General features: G+C 35.6%; 2 protein-coding genes across 5 annotated transcripts in view; one reads left to right on the top strand and one right to left on the bottom strand.

The window, feature by feature from the left end:
• Positions 1–944: 944 nt before the first annotated feature.
• On the bottom strand, positions 945–16,980 carry RIOK3 (RIO kinase 3). Its single transcript, XM_039328568.1, has 13 exons — positions 16,810–16,980; positions 12,827–12,948; positions 11,517–11,662; positions 11,281–11,388; positions 10,569–10,678; positions 9,539–9,682; positions 8,482–8,609; positions 7,950–8,138; positions 7,102–7,261; positions 4,540–4,620; positions 4,362–4,451; positions 3,471–3,578; positions 945–2,310 (listed from the first exon to the last, which is right to left on the bottom strand). The coding sequence occupies exons 1-13, from the start codon at positions 16,882–16,884 to the stop codon at positions 2,203–2,205; spliced, it is 1,569 nt and encodes a 522-aa protein (XP_039184502.1). The 5' UTR covers positions 16,885–16,980; the 3' UTR covers positions 945–2,202.
• Positions 16,981–18,693: 1,713 nt separating this feature from the next.
• Positions 18,694–20,754, top strand: part of TMEM241 (transmembrane protein 241) — a 40,967-nt gene continuing 38,906 nt past the window's right edge. For 2 of the 4 annotated variants that reach the window (XM_039328543.1, XM_039328542.1), the window contains exon 1: positions 18,694–18,861. In XM_039328543.1, the coding sequence (XP_039184477.1) occupies positions 18,790–18,861 (72 nt within the window). In that variant the 5' untranslated portion in view covers positions 18,694–18,789. The remainder of the gene's footprint in view (positions 18,862–20,754) is intronic. The other 2 variants (XM_039328545.1, XM_039328544.1) reach the window with 2 other exon arrangements.

Here is a 20,754-nt window from a genome sequence, read left to right as displayed (position 1 = left end):
TGTTCCACTTCTTCTGTTATCTTCTGCATTGTTAGTTCTTTGGTTTGGGTTTGTGTATCTAAGCTGGCGTCTTGATCTTTTATGTTAGGTCTTATTTTATCCCAAGCTGAAAGAATGGTTTCATGTATTGCTTTCAACATGGAAAGGATCTTTTCCTGGTCTTCATCCATCTCTTTCATATGTTTATAAATAGTCTTTATAGTAGAAGTCATTTGTCAAGCAAGATTTTATAGTCCAAGGTATTTCTTCATCTCATATAATAACCAATATTCCCCAAATAAAGAGATAGAAAGGCAATTCCCCACTTCTTCACTTTTGTATACTCTGTGCAATATGATGGGGGCTTGAGGCTGGCTGACACCAGCAAGTCCAGTGAAGGGCAGGCTATGCCAAGGAGGAACAGAATGCCAGGATGGAGGACAGGGAGGCAGGTCTGTTGGTTGGGGGCACAAAACATAGTGGAGTCTTCATCTTGGCTATGTGGTACAGGATGGCCAAAAAAGCAGAGATGGGGTGGTGGTGGAAATAGATGGGTGGGAAGGGCAGGAAAGGAGGCAGTTTATGCACAGCAAGAGAATATGACTGCATATACTGCAACGGTCATAAATGAAGGCCGATTGCCAAGTGCCCAAATTTTGAATATAGGGATGTTGTGACTATCGTTAAGTGTGGGGACTGGTTGTAAGTCGAGTTTCTCAGCACTATCATGACTTTGAATAGTTGCTGGATGAATGGTTGTAATCAATGGATTACCAGTACTTGTATTGACTAATGTTTTATCTTGTTGTGGGCAATGTGTGCTGTTTTGGTGTGCCTATTTTACTTCCTGTTTAGTAATAGCTGAAGGTAACCACAGCTTTGGAGAAACTGTAAAAATACTGCAAAATATTGATTTTGAAACAAAACTTAAATGCTTACTGGCACAAAACAAGAACAGATGTTAATTCGGGAACAAGATCTGATGTCTTTTATTTTTATTCCCATTTTGCAAGGAACAAGGCTTTTCACAGATTATATGAATATTATACATCATCTGTATCTTGTTGCAACATAATGGATGACACATTTTAAAAAGAAACCTGTATCAGTGAATTATCTCACTTTATACTGGCCTTCTAAAATAATTTTCATCTAGTTAAGTGTAATTACACTGCAAGATAGAAATTATTTCTCTAAAACACACAAATGCAGGTTGTGGGAATTCTGTCACTTATACATAAAGCCCAATTTTTAGGGCAAAAAAATCCAAATTTCATTCTCTCAGGCTCTGTGCATATAAATACAAAGTAGGCAATATTCTGAGAAATATGATAAAACAAACTAGGTTCTGCTGGTTTATTTTTGCACAAACTATGTTATACTATATTACACGTGACACTATGTTAACTGAACTTTTTTTTAAAATGAGGATATTCTCTGAATCCTTTGAAAATACTGAAAATCTACAATCACCTCAAGTGTATATAAGAGACAATTCAGTTGTGTATTTTTCACTCATTTCACATAATTCAGATTTATTTAAAATCTTCCATTTAAGCACTATTTTAAGTAATAAAAGATTAAACATTGGTTACTGATTATCTAATAACACCTTTGTGAAGAACTGTATTATGCTAAAATTTAAAGTCAAATTGCAGGCCAATTTTTTTATACTGTGTATAAAAATTATAGAAAAGCTTTAAACTGTTTTTAGTGTTTAATATAGGTTTCATTTGTTAAATATTAAGAATTTTTCCATGCCACTTCCTTGTAAAAATAATCAACTTTGGATAATAATGTAATGTCAGGCAATTCTAAAACATGAAACGTATTTTCAGAATCTCATATATCAGTAGTTAAGAACAAGAAGCAATGGAGGCAAGAAAAGATCATCTATCTCTCTTACCTTCATATGTGTAATACTTTGGTGTTTTAATCTGAAAGCATTACATTGTTTTGAAATCTTACTTATATCACACATACTTCGCCACTGAAAATCTGATTTAACAGAAAATGAAATTATTTTCGTTGTTACAAAGGTATGCAATTAAGTTCCAATGGACTAATTGTGGACTTTTCTAAAATACATCAAAGCACCATTGTATATTCCCTGAATGTTTCATTTACAGCATCTGAGCATATCCCATTGCCTTTGGCAGTTGACTTTTAATCACTGCTCTAAAATTTAGATACCAAAAAGATATTTCAGATCAATGCAAAGTGCTATTCTTTATAAAGTGTTGGTGGGTCCTCATTACCATGTGTAAATAAAAAAGTTTTTTTCCCATGATTTTCTACATGATCTTCATTAATCTTCTCCAAAGCTTCAATCTGTAAAGAAAACATATGTAGAAGTAAAGTACATAGCACTCCCAGATGATTTGAAACTAATTTGCTGAATTTGCATTTTCAGTGTTATCAAATTACAAATGAAGATTATATTCTATCATATTATTACAACAGTTCATACAATACACAAATATAAATTGAATTCTGCTGAATTAACGTCCTATTTCAGAGATAACAGTTATTGCACTCATCATTCTTCTTTGCAAAACCAGACAATACATATTGGATGCGAAACAGATGTTATTTTTTAGTTTTACACTTTAGCACTTTAGTGTTGCTTCAGCACTCTGATAATTCAGTTGATGCTCTCACCTGAAGGATTAGGTACATTTTGTTGTCATTTAAAAAATAGCATATAATTTATTTGTATCAGAAGAACTTTTTGCTTTCTCAAAAAGAAGCCTTCTATCTTCTTCACTACGTGTCAATTATTATTTAACCAGAATGTCTATAAGGCATTTTCTGATAGGGTGGAAATATTTTCTGTTCTAAATAAGAGGTTAGTACAAAACTGAACATAATAAGGCATTTGCTTGGATTCAAGTTACTAAATTAAAAAGCTACTGTTGATTTTCTAAAGGATTATAACAATATTTTTCATCCCTATCACCTCCAATGTCTCAAACTCCAAGTACCGTATATGCTGGCATACAAGGCGACCCGGTATATAAGACGACCCCCGTCTTTGTCGCCGAGCCGCATTCCTAGAACGTCATCTTATACGCCGAAAACTACCAGTATTTCCGGCGTATAAGACAACTCGGCGCATAAGACGACCCCCGTCTTTGGCGCCGATTTTAGCGCTTGCGGAAGTCGCCTTATACGCACTTGCAATAAAGTGAATTTTATTGTTATAAGAAACCATTCCTTTAAAAAAAAAGTCATAAGAATTATTGACATTGGAACTGTCATCTTATTAAGCCTTTCTTCAGAAGAGCTTGGTATTGTTGAAACAGATGATAGCACAATACTTTGAGTCTGAAATTACTTTCAGAACTGTTACTGCTTCTTCTAAGTTATTCCAAATTGTAGATTCTTTATCTTCTTAAACAAAAGCATAGAGCTTTCTAGCAACACTAGAATAAAATCTTGTTTTTAAAAAGCTACCTTTCATTAAAAACAAGCAAGTAGAACACTCTTACCTGAGCTAAAAAATCCACCTCGTTTTCAGCTGCAATGTTTAAATCTGAAACAGCATTGAAGAGTTCTCGCTCATTGAGTACATCAGGTACACCATTTTTCTGAAAGAACTTTTAATTTAAAAAAAAGAAGATCTGTTAGATACCCAGAGATGTAAGCTTTCTAATATGTAATTGTTTATGAATGTATGAATTTGCAATAATAGTTCTTAAGCTGAACATGCAAGTTACGCCTACTTCAACAAATTGATATTTAGACCCCCATTGTAAAAAAAATACATTCAAGCTGAAAAGAGTGGATATTTCAGTAGGACAATGTTCTGAAATGTATCTCCAAATCAATCAAAAGTACTTACAAGAAATAAAAGTTTTGGAATGGCCTTCATGGTCTCCAAACCTGAATACTATTGATAATCTACGGAGATACTTCAAACATGCAGTGCATGGAAGAAAGTCTAAGAATATCTCTAAGCAAAAAAATTTGTGCAAAGAGGAGTGGGAAAAGTTCCAAAAGCAAGAATAGAAATATTTTTAGCTAGTTACAATAAATGTTTGGATGCTTTTACTTCTGACTAGATTGAAAGGATATCCAAACTTTAGCACTTGCCATATTTACTATTTTCTTAACTGAAATCTGTAAACTGAACTACAAAAAAAGTAAGTATGGATTTGAATTTTCAGAAAGATTTTATGCTTAGTTTTATGTATACAGAGGTTGTTTCTGTACAGTGAGGGATTCGCTGAAATACACAATTTGATCAGAAGTTCTGAAGCTTTTGCATATGATAAAAATATGCTGGTATTTTTGCTGAGAAAACTTGTTTCATACACAAACTATTCTAATGCAACACTACAGGTCCAATTACTGAAGACCGAGATAGGCAGAAATCTTACTTGTGAAACATTCCTACAATCTCTGAACAGGAACTGAAGTCCATGAGGATGTGTTGGATTCACAGACTGACTGACATCAATTAACCAGACCTATAAAAAAACTTACAGTTTGAGTATGCTAAGGAAAATACAGATAGGTCTATTTCAGATTAGCATCTTCCATTTACAATTAGCTTACCTGCCCTTTATGCCACAGCATATTGTACTCACTCAGGTCAGCATGTACTAAATTACACTCCTTATATAACTGTTGCATCATCTGGAAGAAAACAGCAAGTAATATTTTTGGAATATAACACAAATAGAAATTTCAATACTATTATCTCTCTTTCTCTCTCTCTCTCTCTCTCTCCCTCCCTCCCTCTCTCCCCCTGTCTCTCTCTGTATTTTCAATTCAATCCAGCAGGTTGAGCATGTTATGGGGCTACTCAGCAAAGGAATGCTGGTTGGCATTGGGATGTGCCTTCTCTGTCATAGCCCCTGCCCTCTGGAGCATTCTCCCTTCAGAGATCAGAATGACTCCAACCTTGCTGACCTTTTATAAGGCCATGAAGAATTGGTTGTGTGCCCTGAGTGTGTCAAACGTCATGTTTCTTGGCTGTATTAACACCCATGGTTACAGTTCTACTTAGTGCTATATTTGTTTTATATTGTTTTAATTATTTTTAATTTGTTTTTATGTTCTATTATGTATAACACCCAGAAATCAAATATAGTATAGCACATTATAATTCAGTATAGCATAATAGAGTGCAGTGCAGTATATGTCATAAATGATATGAAATAACAGATAAACAGTCTTTGACTTATAACCATTTGTTTAGTGACCAAAGTTACAATGGCACTGAAAAAAGTGACCTGGCCGTTTTTGATACCTATGACTATTGCAGCACCCCCATGGTCCTGTAATCAAATCTGGATGTTTGGCAAATGACATGTAGGTATGATGGTTGCAATGTCCTGGGGTCATGGGATCATCCTTTACAACCTTCTGATAAGCCAACTCAATGGGGAAGTAAATTCACTTTACAACCATGTTACTAACTTAATATCTGCAGTGATTCACTTAACAACTGTGGTAAGGTCCTAAAATAAGGCAAATCTCACTTAAAACTGTCTTGCTTAGCAATGAAAATTTTGGGCTCCATTGTGGTCCTACGGCAAGGACTACTTGTAATTCTAAAGAGAAATGTGGGTATGAAAGAAGAAACAAAACATAGCTAAATAATAATGCTCAGAATATTCATCCCAATTATATTATCTTGGAAAAATCTATCTATGTAGTTGCAGAGTTGACATTGACTCAGTCAATCTTACCTGACTTGCAATGAGTTCAACTCTGTATACCCAACAGACATATTTAAAAATACCCTACTCATTATTTTCTCCAAATCTAGTTCCTACTAAATAGACCATCTGTAATTCTAAACAGATTCTCATAACCAGTGCCTCCAAAGTTCAGTGGTTCCATGATCTGTATCAAACTTCTTTGATCTGTGAGTGGAAAGCATTGTTGGGAAAGGCTGTTTTATTTTCCCTTCAATAATACTAAGCTTCATCACTTATATTTAATTTCATAGGTGGTAGCGTATCTTTTAATTTCATAGATTGCCCCAGGACTGTAGAGAGCATTCTAAACAGTGCTTTGGTATAGGTAGTCCTTGTTTAATGATCATTCATTCAGTGACCATACAAAGTTACAACAGTACTAAACAAATGCTACTTACAATGATACAACCAGTCCTCAAAATTATTATTGAAGCACTCCCAGGTTCATGTAATCAAAATTTCCATGCTTGGCAGCGCACCTATATTTATGACTGCAATGTGTCCTTCAACTCTCCCCACCTATTTCCCCTCCCTCCACATTTTCTTTTTGGCTGCCTTGCACTCTACCAACCCTGTTACTCTTCACTCCAATTTACACCTCTACCACCTCCAGCTAATCTTTGTTGTCTTCTTTCATCCATGCTGATGAAGTGAGCTCCCTGGAGGCATTTGATGGCCCTTTACAACACCTCAGGCCTTGCACTCCACTGCTTTTATCACCAACACCACCATGCTGACTTTTACCTCTTGTCCCTCTGCTGACAAAGTATGCCCAGTTGAGGTAGCTGCAGACCCTTCACAAAGCCTCTTAACATCTCACAAAGTACTGAGGCAACTACATCCCCTGAAAAGTCTAGTTGTAGCTGCTTGGAAAGATTTCCCAGATTGTCTCTGCAGGTTTGCACAAAACTATTTTTGCCAACATTCCTAGAAGACCTTCTGTCTGAATGTTCATGTACAGGACACAACCGATGAAAACTTTTTGAGTAGTTCTTCTAGGCCTTTCAGTAGACAATGTTGCCCAATGTTGCAAAATGGAGTGTTTCCCATCTGAATGCTTTTCATTATCCTAGTTCACTGAGTACTTCCTTTATTTCAAATTCTACATTTATGCCTATTATTCATCATTACTGTAATATATCTTAGTCAGAGCTTTCTGTAATTGAAACAAGACATTATAACATGTGGTATTATAATGTGATTATAATAATAAGACATTATAACATGTGATATTCATCAATAAGCCAAAGAGACACCACTGATGTCCCACAGTGTTAAGAAGATTCTCAGAAACAAATCTGCATTCACGTTTATGAGGTAGTAAATGGAAGAAAAGGAGGAAAATATTACTCTACAAGCAGAAGCTTGCTTCTGTAACACTGGATCTATTTACATATAACATTGATCTTACATGAAGAACTTGATAGTAGGCATTTTTCATATCTTCACTATTGAGTTTTACTTCTTTTAGTTTAGGAGCTGGGACTTGATCCTGACCAATGAAAGACATGACTAGGACATGCTTTTTTAGGCTAACGACTTGTGGACAACGAATGCCTGCCTTCTGCATTCTATAAAGAAGAAAAACAACATTAATATGTTGATGAATGTCTAATTATGAAGTCCATTATCTTTAGCATAATTCAGGGTTCCCCAAACTGTGGGTTTCAACTCCCCAATAGGTCAAGAGCCAGGAGATGGAATAGCTAATATGATTTGTGCATGCACTGTCAATATCCGCTCTGAGCAACCTGCAGCTGACTTGTTCCGACAAAGTGGGGAGCAATTTAAGAGTGTATTTCAACAGGACTCCAATGTCACCTATGCCAACGTGATATGAATTGTAGAGCAAAACAGAATTGAAGCCTAACTCCTTCCTGCTATGCCTGAGATTTAGTGGAATAAATTCAATTATCATTTTTGGGGATGGTGTCCATTACTATTGTTTGAAAAACCCTGTGGTAATTAATTTTACTCGGAATTAGCACAAGTTGTGAAAGCACCCCATATTTAAAAAAACCTTTGAAACTTGTTGATTAATGGGTTATAATCAATTAGGTTTCATAAATGCTAACCATTTTTTAATCCTAAAATATATTAGTATAATTAAAAATGTAAAATAATGGTTATTGGCATACTATTATAGAATTAAGACTTGATACAACACTAAAAACAATCAAGTATTAAATTATATATTCCCAACAACAATGTGTGAATGAAAAATCACTACATTGTATTTATGTATATCCATTTCCGTACCTTGTTAAGTTGTGCATTTCTTTTTCAGCCCACATGCGGATAATTTTTCGTGGATTCAGTTTACTGAAACGTTCTCTAAATCTATATTCATCCTTGATATATTTTTCACGATTCTTAAATTCATTAAGAGTAGTTTTAAACACTTTTATAGCACATTCTGAAGGAACTGATTCGATTTCTTCATCCAAACTTTAGAAAAAACAAAGCATTGAGTTTAGACATATTCCATACAAACTCATTTTTTTAAAAGCTGCAAATAGATGACTAGAATATTTGTGTTATTCATGATAGTCAATATTGTACTATCACATATCTTTGAAATATTTGATACTTGCCACATTATTATATGCTACTTTTACAGGTATCTTAAATTTAAACATATAAATAATGGATTTATGTTAATGTTTCATTGCATAATATGCAAAGAACTGGGAACAAGATAGATGCAAGACAGTTCCATTGCACTTATTTGAAATACTGCACTTCTCTAAAACAATTTTTATTTTTAGGGATTATCAATACCACAGTATACCTTCCTCCATATGCATGGAATACCACAGACTCTTTTCCTGTACTTATGCATCCAGTGATGGTATCAAGCATTCCAGAATTGACCATCTTGTACAGAAGCAGACGGGTTTTAGGATCTACAGCTTTTTCCTACACAAGAAAAAATGTATCGTTATAGACCAGGATAAATATTTTGCAAATAGGCATTTTCTTAAATTTGCTGACCAGTACAAATAACAAAAGGCTCTTCTAATTTACAGGAATGCCACAAAACTATTTTGATCAGTGTCTCAAGATCAAAGGAAGAGTTGTGTTGTGATAGTGAGCAATTCCCTACTGATAGGAACCAAAACTGTAATGTGCAGACTTGATATGACATCATGAGAAGTAAAATATCTTTCAGATATTTGTATCCAGGATTGATAGATAGATGTGGGGACAAGCAATGATGCCAAAGAAGATTTTGAATGGAATTCCAAAGATGATGGATGAATGCAACTAGTGTCTTCTTCAATCTTTCCAGTTGGGCCATGGCATAAAAGAGAACAGGATCCTGGAAGTAAACCACTGGTCCTGTAGATGGTGTTATTCAGAAGAGACTGAGTTCCTCAAACACAAACTGTGTTACTCACATTAATGACTTTACCAATGTGGGTACATCTGACAAAGACTCTCACTGGAAGTGCATTAAACTAATGAAAAAGCAAAGCATGGCGAACCCCCTGAATGTAATGCACTAGGGTCTGAGGCCAAGAATTCTGGAGATAAAGGAAGAAACACAAGAGTAGCCAGATGCATGTTCCCCTTCACTGGAAGTTTTCTAAGAGGTTGGTTTGAAATATTTTAGCAGATCCTCTACCAAACAAGGGTTGGATTACATGACCTCTGAGGGACAATCAAATTTATGATTTTATAATGATTCCACTATTCTATTATTGAATTCTTAATTCCTTCATGTACTCAATTATTTGTTGTAAATCCTCGGCTTTACCAAAGTATGCATTTGATAACTATTTCATTTGATCAAGTCAATAGGAAAATATAAAACTATTTCATTTGATCGAGTCACCAAGACGCACAGCAGTAGAATGTTCCTTCTTCTCATGGAGCCTGGCACTCCGGCGTTCCTCAGAGTATGCATGCCGCTTTAAGGCATTGAAGACATGATTGGATAATTTTAAATCCATACCAATTCCATCACCAACTTGAAATTCCGGTCCAAACTGCAAACAAAGATGTAAATTGATAAGCAACTAGCTTTCAACATTATTTTAAATAAAAATGGATCTACATGCTGTTATATTCAGAGCTGAATCACTGAAATTAAATAATTCTAAGAATGCTCCCTATTTACCCATTCAATTTTAAATTTAAAAACAAATTTAAATTTTGGAAAAAGAGACAAAATGTCAACCTTATTGTTTAAGGGACAATCTTTTTGATTATGAACTCAAAGACACACTAAGAGGAGAACCAGCAGTAGAAGTTCTTTTGAAGGTATTCTGGTTTGTAGTCATCCATTTGTCAAGCATGCAGAAAAATCATGCATATACATACTCTGCTTTCATTGCACTGCTCAAATACACTACTTCATAACTGCAATTGATCCTTGCTCTCTCCACAATTAGAAAAGTTGTCAAACCTTAAATCTCTAAATTTGCCTCTTCAATTGTTTTATTTATTTATTACTCTAGGAATCTACATTTTAAATTGTATTTTCAATTTTTTTCTATACTTTTATTTTGTTGCTTTGATTATCCTTTTGGGTGGAAAAGTAGGAAACAAATATAAAAGCGGATAATCAATCCAAACTGCATCAAAATCAAAATCAACTTATGTCATTCCCGTTGCTAAAACAGAACCAACCTTTGACTGTCTCTACCCATGCCATTATTTTAACAGAACATCTTAACTTGTTAGGCAAGTTTCTAATTTTAAGAGCTAATATATAAATTTGGGTTTCTTTTCCATCTTTTTGGAGCAGGAATTCATACTACTGATATTTCTAAATCACTGTAAGAACCTCTCTTAAATAAAGAGATAAAAAGGTGAATACTCCCTTCATAATGGCTGCAGTAACAGAATATTTATCTGTCTAGGAGAACTTACATTTTCCATCCGAGCTGTGTTCTTTCGTCCACATACAACTTCATCATGCTTGGTGGTTATATCTTTTCCTTTTCCTATAAAGCCCTTTTTGGGAGTAGTTGTAGGTTTATCTATCAATAAGCAGAACATTACATTTAAATGTACAATATCTCAAAAGCAAAAGTATGTTACCATTTTTTAGCCATAATTTATAAATTCTTCTATGCTCTGAAATCCAAGTGACAATATGCTTAGGTAGCTGTTCCCCTTGAGAAAGTCTGAATCAGCTTTATATTATTTAAGTCAGAAAGCTTTCAAAGAAGCTATTTTTGTTACTATTCACTACAGAATTGTTAATAAATGTTGCTAAAGAACACAGCCCATTCACAGATCTTTTAAAAACTGCTCTCTTCTCTTGCTTAAATGGTTCTATAATCCTCACAAATTAAATTTATTCACACTGGGATTATTCCTGTTTTCCTTCCTTTCTCTCATTATAAATGTAGACCAAACCCTGTGGATCAAGAATTTGCCTTTTGCTTAGGTCATAATTATATCTTTATAATGTATACTAATCAAATATTCCAGTATTAATAAAACATAGATGTTTCACTGTTTACTTTTTATAAAGCAATCAAGTAGACAACATAATCATCACAAGACCTTATTTCCAAAATCTAAAAATCTTTGTTAATCATGAGATATCTTGAAATGTTTTGACTCCACAAATTACCTGCTTTATAGGGATCATGACGAGTATCCTGCCAATCAACCTCATCTTCTGAACTGTCACTGTCTTCAAAAGGATGCACTTTTCGGTAATTCTCAAAAGATATGGACACTTGAGAAGCAAAAACAAATGTCATTTAAAAAAAAAATCTGCCACTTTTGTTTTTTGAAGATTAAGACAAAGATGAATGAGAAATAAACTTTATTCTAACAAAGGAGTTATGGCAAATGCAAGGTAACCTTTGCTATCGCCGTTGAACTTTTTTTCTTCACGCAGAAGTTGGGCATCATATTCTCTATCAAATTCCATTTGCAGCATTTGTGCCAGCATTAGGTCACTGGAAGTATCAACATTCTCTCCACTAATGAAGGGTCTATCAATAATCCTGGGTGTAATAACACAAAATAAAACATTAAGAGCAACAAAGAAATACCAGCTCAGATTTGTTATTTCTATATATATTGTTGAATAGCAGTCATTAATACAGTCATTAATACAAAATCAAAGGATAGTATAGCTTCTTTTGTAACCCCAAGTGAAGAGTATAAATTTCAAACAGCATTAATATAACCCAATTGATGCAGAAGGAATACTGCTATACTCAAGTAAATATTGACATGTGGACTACTACAAAGAACTGCATGGTAGATTATAAGAGTGAAACTGCCCCAAAATATAGAAAGCAATTACTTTTACAAGATCTTTTCCCACAATGAGCCATTTTGAAGTCTTTGTCTCTACCAGAAGATAAATAAATAAATGATGGGTAGGGATTTTGCAGGGCTAGGGAATCAGCAGTCCAAGTTATATTCATTCAATGGAAAAATTAGGCCGTTTCTATTAACTCTTTCATATGCAGAGTAAAAGAACTGAGTTTCCTGTGATGAAAATTATGAATTGTAATAGCAGATGTCTTTCTTCCTGCATGTTGTTGTCTACTTGAAATTGTTCTCTAACTTAAAGAGAATGAAGTTAAGCTATAGGGGTTACTTTGTGTAGGGGTTTTGTTAAGAGAGCAGAAAGAATTACTTCCTTTTAAAAAACTATTGTGTTAGATGAAAGAACTCAGGGTTGCCATCTTTCCTATTTGGCTTGCTATATATTACAGTTTAATGCCCAAGGCACAAGTATTTCCTCTTTTCCAATAAACCCTAGGTGATACAACCAATTTCTATGCAACATGCAATTGTGATTGAATAGTCTGATAACATTCCTTTCACTTGGAATAAAACTTCCTCAAAGCATGGAAGCAGTTTATCCTCTTCCTTGGGGAAATGCCTATGAAATGTGAGGTTGTAATAATCTCACTAGCTATAAGATTACAGAAGGCTACAATTATGGCAGAAGCAAGGAAAGTTGCAAATTGTCTGGTACAAATGAGGAAAAAATACCTAAAATATTATGAATTGCTGTTATTACTGCTTTGGTAAAGTCATATGCGTAATTTAAAACAGACTTACAAGACAGAGTGCATAGAATTGCAACTAACCAAAGTACTGTGCCAATTATATATAAGTACCATATGAAAATGGAAAGCTATTCAACTTACGATACAACTTTTGGAAAAGCAGCACTTTCTTCTTTCAACTGTAGCTCTTTAGCTAGTTGTTCACTCATGACATCAGCAAGAGAACATGATATTGTAGTGTTTTCAGGAGTTCCCCATGGGCACTGCAAAGATAAAACATTCCACTGATCAACAGAAGATACAATATCAGGTTCAAGCCACCATGCCCACCACCTTGAATAGTCCCATTTTATTGTTGATCAACTATATTACAAGAACCTCATCAGAACGTCTGCCTTTCCTTGGGAAATCGTGACTATCTACCTATGGGTTTGACTTTGATAACAGATACTTCCTCCCCTGGACTGCTAGAACTTTTCTTTACTTCCTGTAGAGGGGCTCTCTTTCCTTTAGCCAATGATTCCACCACACACATTTTCCTACAATTTTTCATATGTATACAAAGAAGCCCCACAATTAAGAAAAACATTTATTTTGTCACTATTGCTTTTTCAAAATATAAATTACACTGGACATTTTTTTTTTGCAAAAGTTTTGCTTCCTGAAATTTTTTTGGTAATTATGATAGACCCTTTGAAACTGAACCCAAAGATAATTTCAGAATTAATGTATAATACTGGAAATTTGTGAAATATGAAATCAACTTTTAATGACTATAATGTATTTAATTGCATAATGTTTCTACCACAGTGCATGAGTTCAACAGGTCTATAAGTGTTTTGCTGCTATTTTCATTTGTATTCACTGATGGATTCCAGTTGTTCTGACATTCTTTTTCTATTGGTGACAATGTCCTGGTGAAATCTTTAACCATGTTCATCACCTAGATTTTTGGGAAGGAAATCCAAGTATGAATGCAGAAAATGAATCTTCAGCATTCATGTCTTGTATGATGTAAGAAGTTTGCTAACCAAACTGAATGTAGTTTGGTGCTCTGTAGTTGCCAAGAAAATTCTCAATGACATCCTTGAATGCTTTCCAAGAAATTTTATCTGGCTCTTTGAATTGCTTGTCATTCATGCCTTCTTTGATGCTGGCATCAGTTATTCCTGGAAACATTTGTCTCAAATAATGAAAACCTTCTCCTTCCTTATTCATGACTTTCACAAAATTTTTCATCAGTCCAAGTTTTAAGTGGAGGCAAAAACATCTTTGTTGAGTCAACAAGTGATTTATGTTCCACAATATTCTGTCCTGGAACCAAATTCTTCCTGAGTGGCCATTTCTTTTTAATGTAATTAAAAGCATGGCTATCCCATTCACATATGTAACAACAGTACTTGGTATACCTGAGCTGCATTCCAAACAGCAGAGCCACTACTTTTACATCTCCACAGATATTCCAGTTGTACTTGATAAACTGGATAAGCTTAAACAATAGTTCCGTGTTTTTGTAGTTTCTTTCAAATGTACAGCATAGCCAACAGGTACTGAAGGGTTTATCTTCTCATTGTGTAACAAGACAGTCCTGCGACTTAACACTGATAAATCAGTAAAATGACACCATTCTAGTGGGTTATACTCATAACCCAAACCATCAGTATCAATAAGAAAACTAGATTGTACATCTGTGTAAAGAAATTGGTTAAATCATCTTGGCAGCTTTGAAAGACAGAAATGTTCATACGACAGCAACCATCATCCTTTCAATCTTGAACCCAGGAGTTCTACTTTTGATTTTGACAAACATTAAATCTCTGATCAGTTTGTTTGAGTTATGAAATGATATTCACCAGATAGATATACACAACTCAAAATCCATATCATTGTCACTGCTTGTACCTGACTGGTACATTGCAGAATCTTCATCTGTTTCATCTAAGCTGTATTTCTCTGGTGGCTTTGATACTGATAGATTGTCATCATGTGGCACTGGACTCCTGGCTGAAGGCAGATTTAATTGATTTCTTATTTTTAGCAGAGAAACTAGTGGCATTAGTCAGATAGAGGTAATAGTCAGTCACGTGATCATTCTATTCTTGCCATATCATTGGGAGAACAAATAGCATTGTCTTCCAAGTTCCTTTGAGCCAAGCTCTAAGATCAACACATCTTGCACAAATAATGTGAGGAACTCAGGCCTTGTCTTGATCATCAATCTTACACCAAAGTACAGTTCATATGCTTTCTTAGTCCAGTCATGGTGCATCTTTGAGGCTTAAACATATATTCATCACAAATGTAGCACAATGTATTACGGCTGTTCGACATTGGTGAGACATTTCTGCCATTGCCAATCATCCTATAGCAAGTCTATAACTGGCTTACTTGTTATGTAAATTACATGTACATAGACAATGCTATGCCTTGAAACAATTGCATCATAATACATGGAAACTGATATCAACAAAATGAATAGCATTTGTGCTTGTGAGCTGCTTTTATAGCATTTCCAGGCAGCATCCTTCCAGCCTCAGCATGCCTAGGCATGTCCAAGTTGTACCAGATCCAGAAATGTTATGCAATATGCTGACTGCATGCCTGGACATGCATAAGCTACCAAAGCATCTTATAATGCAAGCAAAAAGTAGTGAAATTGAAATACATCTAAAAAGAAACTGCAAAACAGAAGATTTCTAGAAAACTGGATGTAATAGGTAAAATTACAGGTTAGTTTCATGATTAGCAGCCAAAAATCTACAAGATACATCTGAAAGTGTTCAAAAAGCAAACTCTGTTGACCAGTGTTACCAATCATTTATAAGTCAAAGAGTTATGATTTCTTGTTGCTTGTTAATTTTAAACTTCTTAAAATTTAAGCTAAGTTGAATATACCCACTCAAGAATAAGATTAAACAGAAATCTAATTTTTCTTTGTAAAAATACGTTAGCCCATTATCTCAAAGATTACATTTTATATACTTTTTCAATTTTAAAAAGTGTTCAACTGTGAAGAATGAAAAAAATTACAAGAGGTTCTAAATGAATTTAAAATATATGACTATAAACTTAAATTCAGTTATAGTAGTTACCTTTTATCCTTAGAGCAAAATTCACTTTTTTTTGAGGAAATATTTCCTTTAAAAGTATACTTACTGAAGGATCTCGATCAATGTTAAGCCTGGGCAACTTTTGCATTAGAAGTACACTTACCTTTGATAATGGACAAAATGAAGATATATTCAGCTTTATCCAATAGCAAAGACTACAACAAGTATATTAAGACAGCAGTACTTGTCATCCTTTTACATGCCTCTTTAGCACATTTATTTTTATTTAAAAGTAAGGAAAGTCTTTGCATCCACTTTTCCTCCAATTTAAAACAGTATCAGTGTTTCTTTCTCCATTCCATTTTTTGTGATATATTGACAGAAAAGGTGAAGTTAAGGTTTAAGGATGATTATAATCCAACTCCTTTAGATATTACTATAATAATACAATCACTGGTTATCCCCCATTCCCCAAATACTGGGACAAAAAAAGCCCCAAATGAGGTCAGAATTAAGAGGGGGAAATCTTATATGGCCCAATTCAGATTCCCTGATGGTCACTGGGAACCTTAGAATTTGTCTTTCCTGGGATGTTAGTGCTTTGTATTACCAAGAGTAAAAGATGAAAGTTGCCTTCTCTTATGCCTTTGGGAACATTAATAGCTGTGTGACAGAAAATGTGGTCACCTTTACCCCGTTATACAAGGCTGACCTGTGCCTGTTGAATATCCGTTTATTAATCAACTACGAAGAGGCATAAAGCTCTAACAGAAAAAGATGGCCTCTCTACGGGTCAAACAAGGAAGAGGGAAACCTCGAAATCAGCGGGGCCTAAAGAATTAGGTCCTCCATCTTCGGCCGGCTGAGGCTGGAGCCAAGTAACCCAGCAGAAAAGCACAGTTGCCCCTCACAGGGAAGAAGGCTGCGAACGTCAATATTTCGCCCCGCAAACAGTTCGCGTCAGACGTTCACGCGTTAAAAACAGCTGTCCTCTCTCTTCCGGGAGTTTCCAATAATCAATCCAGGTTTGGGAAATCCCCGGGTCACGCACCCCTCCTGCCCTACCCCACGCACCTTTCTTTGAGGCCAGGCTGGACTGGGACTCGCCTCAGCAGCAGGGATGACAGCAGCGACACCAACGGGATCCATGTTGGACGGAAAAGGAAGCAAGCCGAAGGCACGCAAGAGAGAAAAAAACCAGCAGAACCGGAGAGCAAAAGCGATGGAATGAGTCTCTTTCCGGCTTCAGGAACTTCCCGAAGCTTTTCCCGCCCCCTACTAGTCGGCGGCGGCTGTTCATTGGCTCCAAAGCCAAATTCTCCAGCCCAGCGGTTGAGCCATTTCCTCTTTTGGAAGGTCGCTTTTCTTTTCCCCGCCTCCTTGCCGCCATTGATCCCGCCCTCTCTCCCTCCTCCCTATTGCGTTTAATCGTTTCGAGGGGTTTTGATATTTCGTTCCTTTCGGAAAATGTTTAAAAAAAAGCCCCCTTCTTTGGCTCGAGTCCTCCCTGAGCTTGAATAGATGCAGGATCAGGGAACCGTTGAATAAACGGTCATAATGGTTTCAAAACAAAAGCGGGTTTTGTGCTTTTGAGTAAAAGTTCATAGAGCACCAAAGACTCCACAAAAGCAGTTCGTTAGTACAACTGTGTTACGCTTAGTCTCTGGGCTAGAAATCAGGGAATGGATGTTTGTATCAATCAGTAGATTGAGTGACAGGCTGAACAGCCATTAATGCTATCTCTCTTTTTTTCTGTTTTGATTAGTCTCCTAATAAAGAAGTATTTGACTTCTTTTAGCTTTCCGTACACACATGCAGAGAAAAAGCTCTTACTAGTATCAAATAAATAAATAAATAAACAAGCTTAGTAGTATCAAATAAATAAATAAAACACGAATGAAGCAAAGATGCCACAGATTTTAGTGTATGATTGTGCTGATCCGTGTCACAAACTATTCTTCACACTGCTTTAATTTCAGGACCCGGAAGACATTGTAGTTCAGTTTTCCCTGCATCCTAAATGTAACATGACAAGTTAAAAGGTATAAATAAAAAAAGTATTGGATTATGCACTGCTCACAGGAGTTCTATTATTAAAATAATATGAAGGAACAGACAGCAATGGTATCCAGAGGCAGCAAAAACAGCAAAGAAACCTTAAAATTAAATTAATTATAAAATCAGCATACACAATAAAATAAATTTTAATAGACCAAAATATTGGCTGTAATAAAGCTGTAGCTTTGGGGAAACCACAAGTCTCTCTCTTTGTGATGGATATCAAGTAGAGATGAATGGTGTCTTAAAGTTCCTCAAAGATGGATTGCTTTTATCTGAGAGTAACAAACAAATCACAGGCATTTTGAATTGATGTCCTATTTCAGCCTTTTTAAAAAATGTAGGACCTTAGACTTTTTCTTGTATTTTCCATTGTTTTCTCTAATTCTATCATATCCCATTTTGCATTTTGAAAATCTTAGTCAAAATTATGCTGACAAGTTTCTAAGACAGCATGCCTTTTCACAAATATCAGCTATACTCTGCCAATCTATTCCTTTGATCTAAATCCTTTCTGAAAACAGCTGGATTACAGACACTTTCTTTGCTCTGGAAAAGCAGTTTCAAGACTCCATATGGGTGTCTCAGGGAGTCTGCAAAGTCAAATAAATAAATATGTTTACATTTCTGGTTTAATTTCTAATGCAGTATATATCAATAGTTATAATCCATTAACTTTGGTTGTCTTCAATAAACCCAACTGGCTTTCAGCGGTCCTGAGACCAAAATACTGCTCCAGAGCAGTATTTCTCAACTTTGGCAACTATGAGATATGCGGACTTCAACTCCCAGAATTCCTCAGATAGCATGTCTAGGTCTAGTTGAGAAATGCAGCTTGGAGGGAGCACTATCCCTTTAAGAAGGCTGTTCCTCGGTTCCTTTTCTTTGCGCTCATTGGAGCAAAGGCATCAGCGACGTGTCCCTGTTATGGCAGCCACATGCAGCCAGACGGAGATGCTTTAACTCTGTTTCAAGCCTGGTGACATGCGTTGACTGATGCCTTTCAAGAGACCTGCCACTGGTCTTGCTTTCTGTTTGTTCTACTTGAGTTCTTATTTCACCAACAAGGTGAGGATGAAGGAGCTACCAACGACAGTATTATAAACTGATCATTCTGTATTCCTTTTCCTCTGGTTGGGTTTGGGGTGGTCTACTTAGGATTCCAACATTTCAGTGGAGTTCAAGGGTTGCCCGATGTGTATGTCTTCATGATTAAAACCTGCTTGTAGAGGTTCGCTTTTTTGTGAAATCTGACTCGGTAGCGCTTTGTATTTGAACACCGCGGTTCCTTCATTCAGTCCATCCGGCATCCTGCCTGACAATGAGAATTGGGGAAGAGAACAGTGGGAAATCCACCGTCTTCAGGGGACAGTCTGTGAAGGAAGATTTCAGCTGATTTAATTCACAAAATGCACAATTTACATGGAAGATAAGTTCTCCAAGTTTCAGTGGGACTTAATATCAGATAGTGATTGCAGTCTAGAAGTCAAATGCCCTAGTAAAAGAAAAACTGTCTCTAGCTGAGTTTGACACGTTGAATTACAAACTAGTAAATAAATACTAGTAAAGCTAGAAAACTCTAGCTGAGTCTGACACTCTGAACTTCAAACCAACCAACCACATTTCAGCCTAGTATATTGAGAAGTTCATATAGTTAGTTTATAGTTCAGTGTTCAATGTAAATCTGGAAAGTGAAGTGAATAGGGTAAATTATTGGTCAGTTAATATAGATATGATAATGAAAATAGCCTTTTATCTCAATTTTTCGGAAACACACACAAGCTATCAAATTAATATTGGTCTCATAATCATTGAGTTGAGTCCAATGCCCAGTTCAGTCCTGGAATTCAAATTAAGGATCCTTAACAAATGGCTGTCTAGTCTCTGTTTGAACATCTTCAGGGGACAAAAGCCAGCCAAAATCTGTGAATAATTGGTTCCACTATTTCACTTGGTTCTTGTTAAGAGTCCATACACACACCCATTGTTATCTCATGGGAGATAATTTTGATATGACCAGTCTACAGTATAGTAATGAAGGGAGCATGCATACAATTGATGATTCTCTCCTCAAAATGTGGCCTTGCTGACTTTATATTCTGAAACAACATGGTCAATTATCAGTTATTCATTATTTTCCTTTATTTTTCTTTATACTGAATCAGCATTCCAGGATCTTCACCTTAAATTTATACTCTTACTGTATCTTAACAGCTGATTACTTGTCTCCTCATTTCACAAAAGTAGATCTAAATATTCTGTGATAGGGAGAGGAATGTGTTCATTTAATACATAGTGTGTTAGTCAATTACTGGCCTTCTAATTTTATGTTATACAATTATTGGCTTCTAATTTTGGGCATGAAGCTACATACATCTTCAATATGTGTGGCTTGTCCATGGTCACTTTATGATAATATAATGAATGCTCTCAGTATTACATTTTCAAATACAATTTTCAAAACAAAGTGAGGATTGTTGTTGTTGTTGTTAATTGCGAAGTTGTGTCCGACCCATCGCGACCCCATGGACAACGTTCCTCCAGGTCTTCCTGTCCTCTACCATCTTCTGGAGTCCATTTAAGTTCACACCTACTGCTTCAGTGACTCCATCCAGCCATCTCATTCTCTGTCGTCCCCTTCTTCTATTGCCCTCAATCTTTCCCAGCATTAGGCCCTTCTCCAGTGAGTCCTTCCTTCTCATTAGGTGGCCAAAGTATTTGAGTTTCCTATTCTTTTATTGACTATGAAGGCTACTCCATTTCTTCTGAGGGATTCTTGCCCACAGTAGTATACCTGATGGTCATCTGAGTTAAATTCACCCATTCCTGAAAGTGAGGATACACTCAGGAAATGAAGTATGTCTTTATAATATCATTCAGACATAATTATTCATTAGATTTCAATTTGCCTTTATTTTTTACAAATCTAGGTGGCATACGTAATTGTCCCACTTCCTATTT

The sequence above is a fragment of the Crotalus tigris genome, unplaced genomic scaffold (assembly GCF_016545835.1).
Source record: "Crotalus tigris isolate CLP2741 ecotype Arizona unplaced genomic scaffold, ASM1654583v1 scf7180000024382.2542628, whole genome shotgun sequence".
Taxonomy (NCBI): domain Eukaryota; kingdom Metazoa; phylum Chordata; class Lepidosauria; order Squamata; family Viperidae; genus Crotalus; species Crotalus tigris.
The sequence above is the reverse complement of the archived record's forward strand: the minus strand, read 5'-3'. Positions and strand labels throughout refer to the sequence as shown.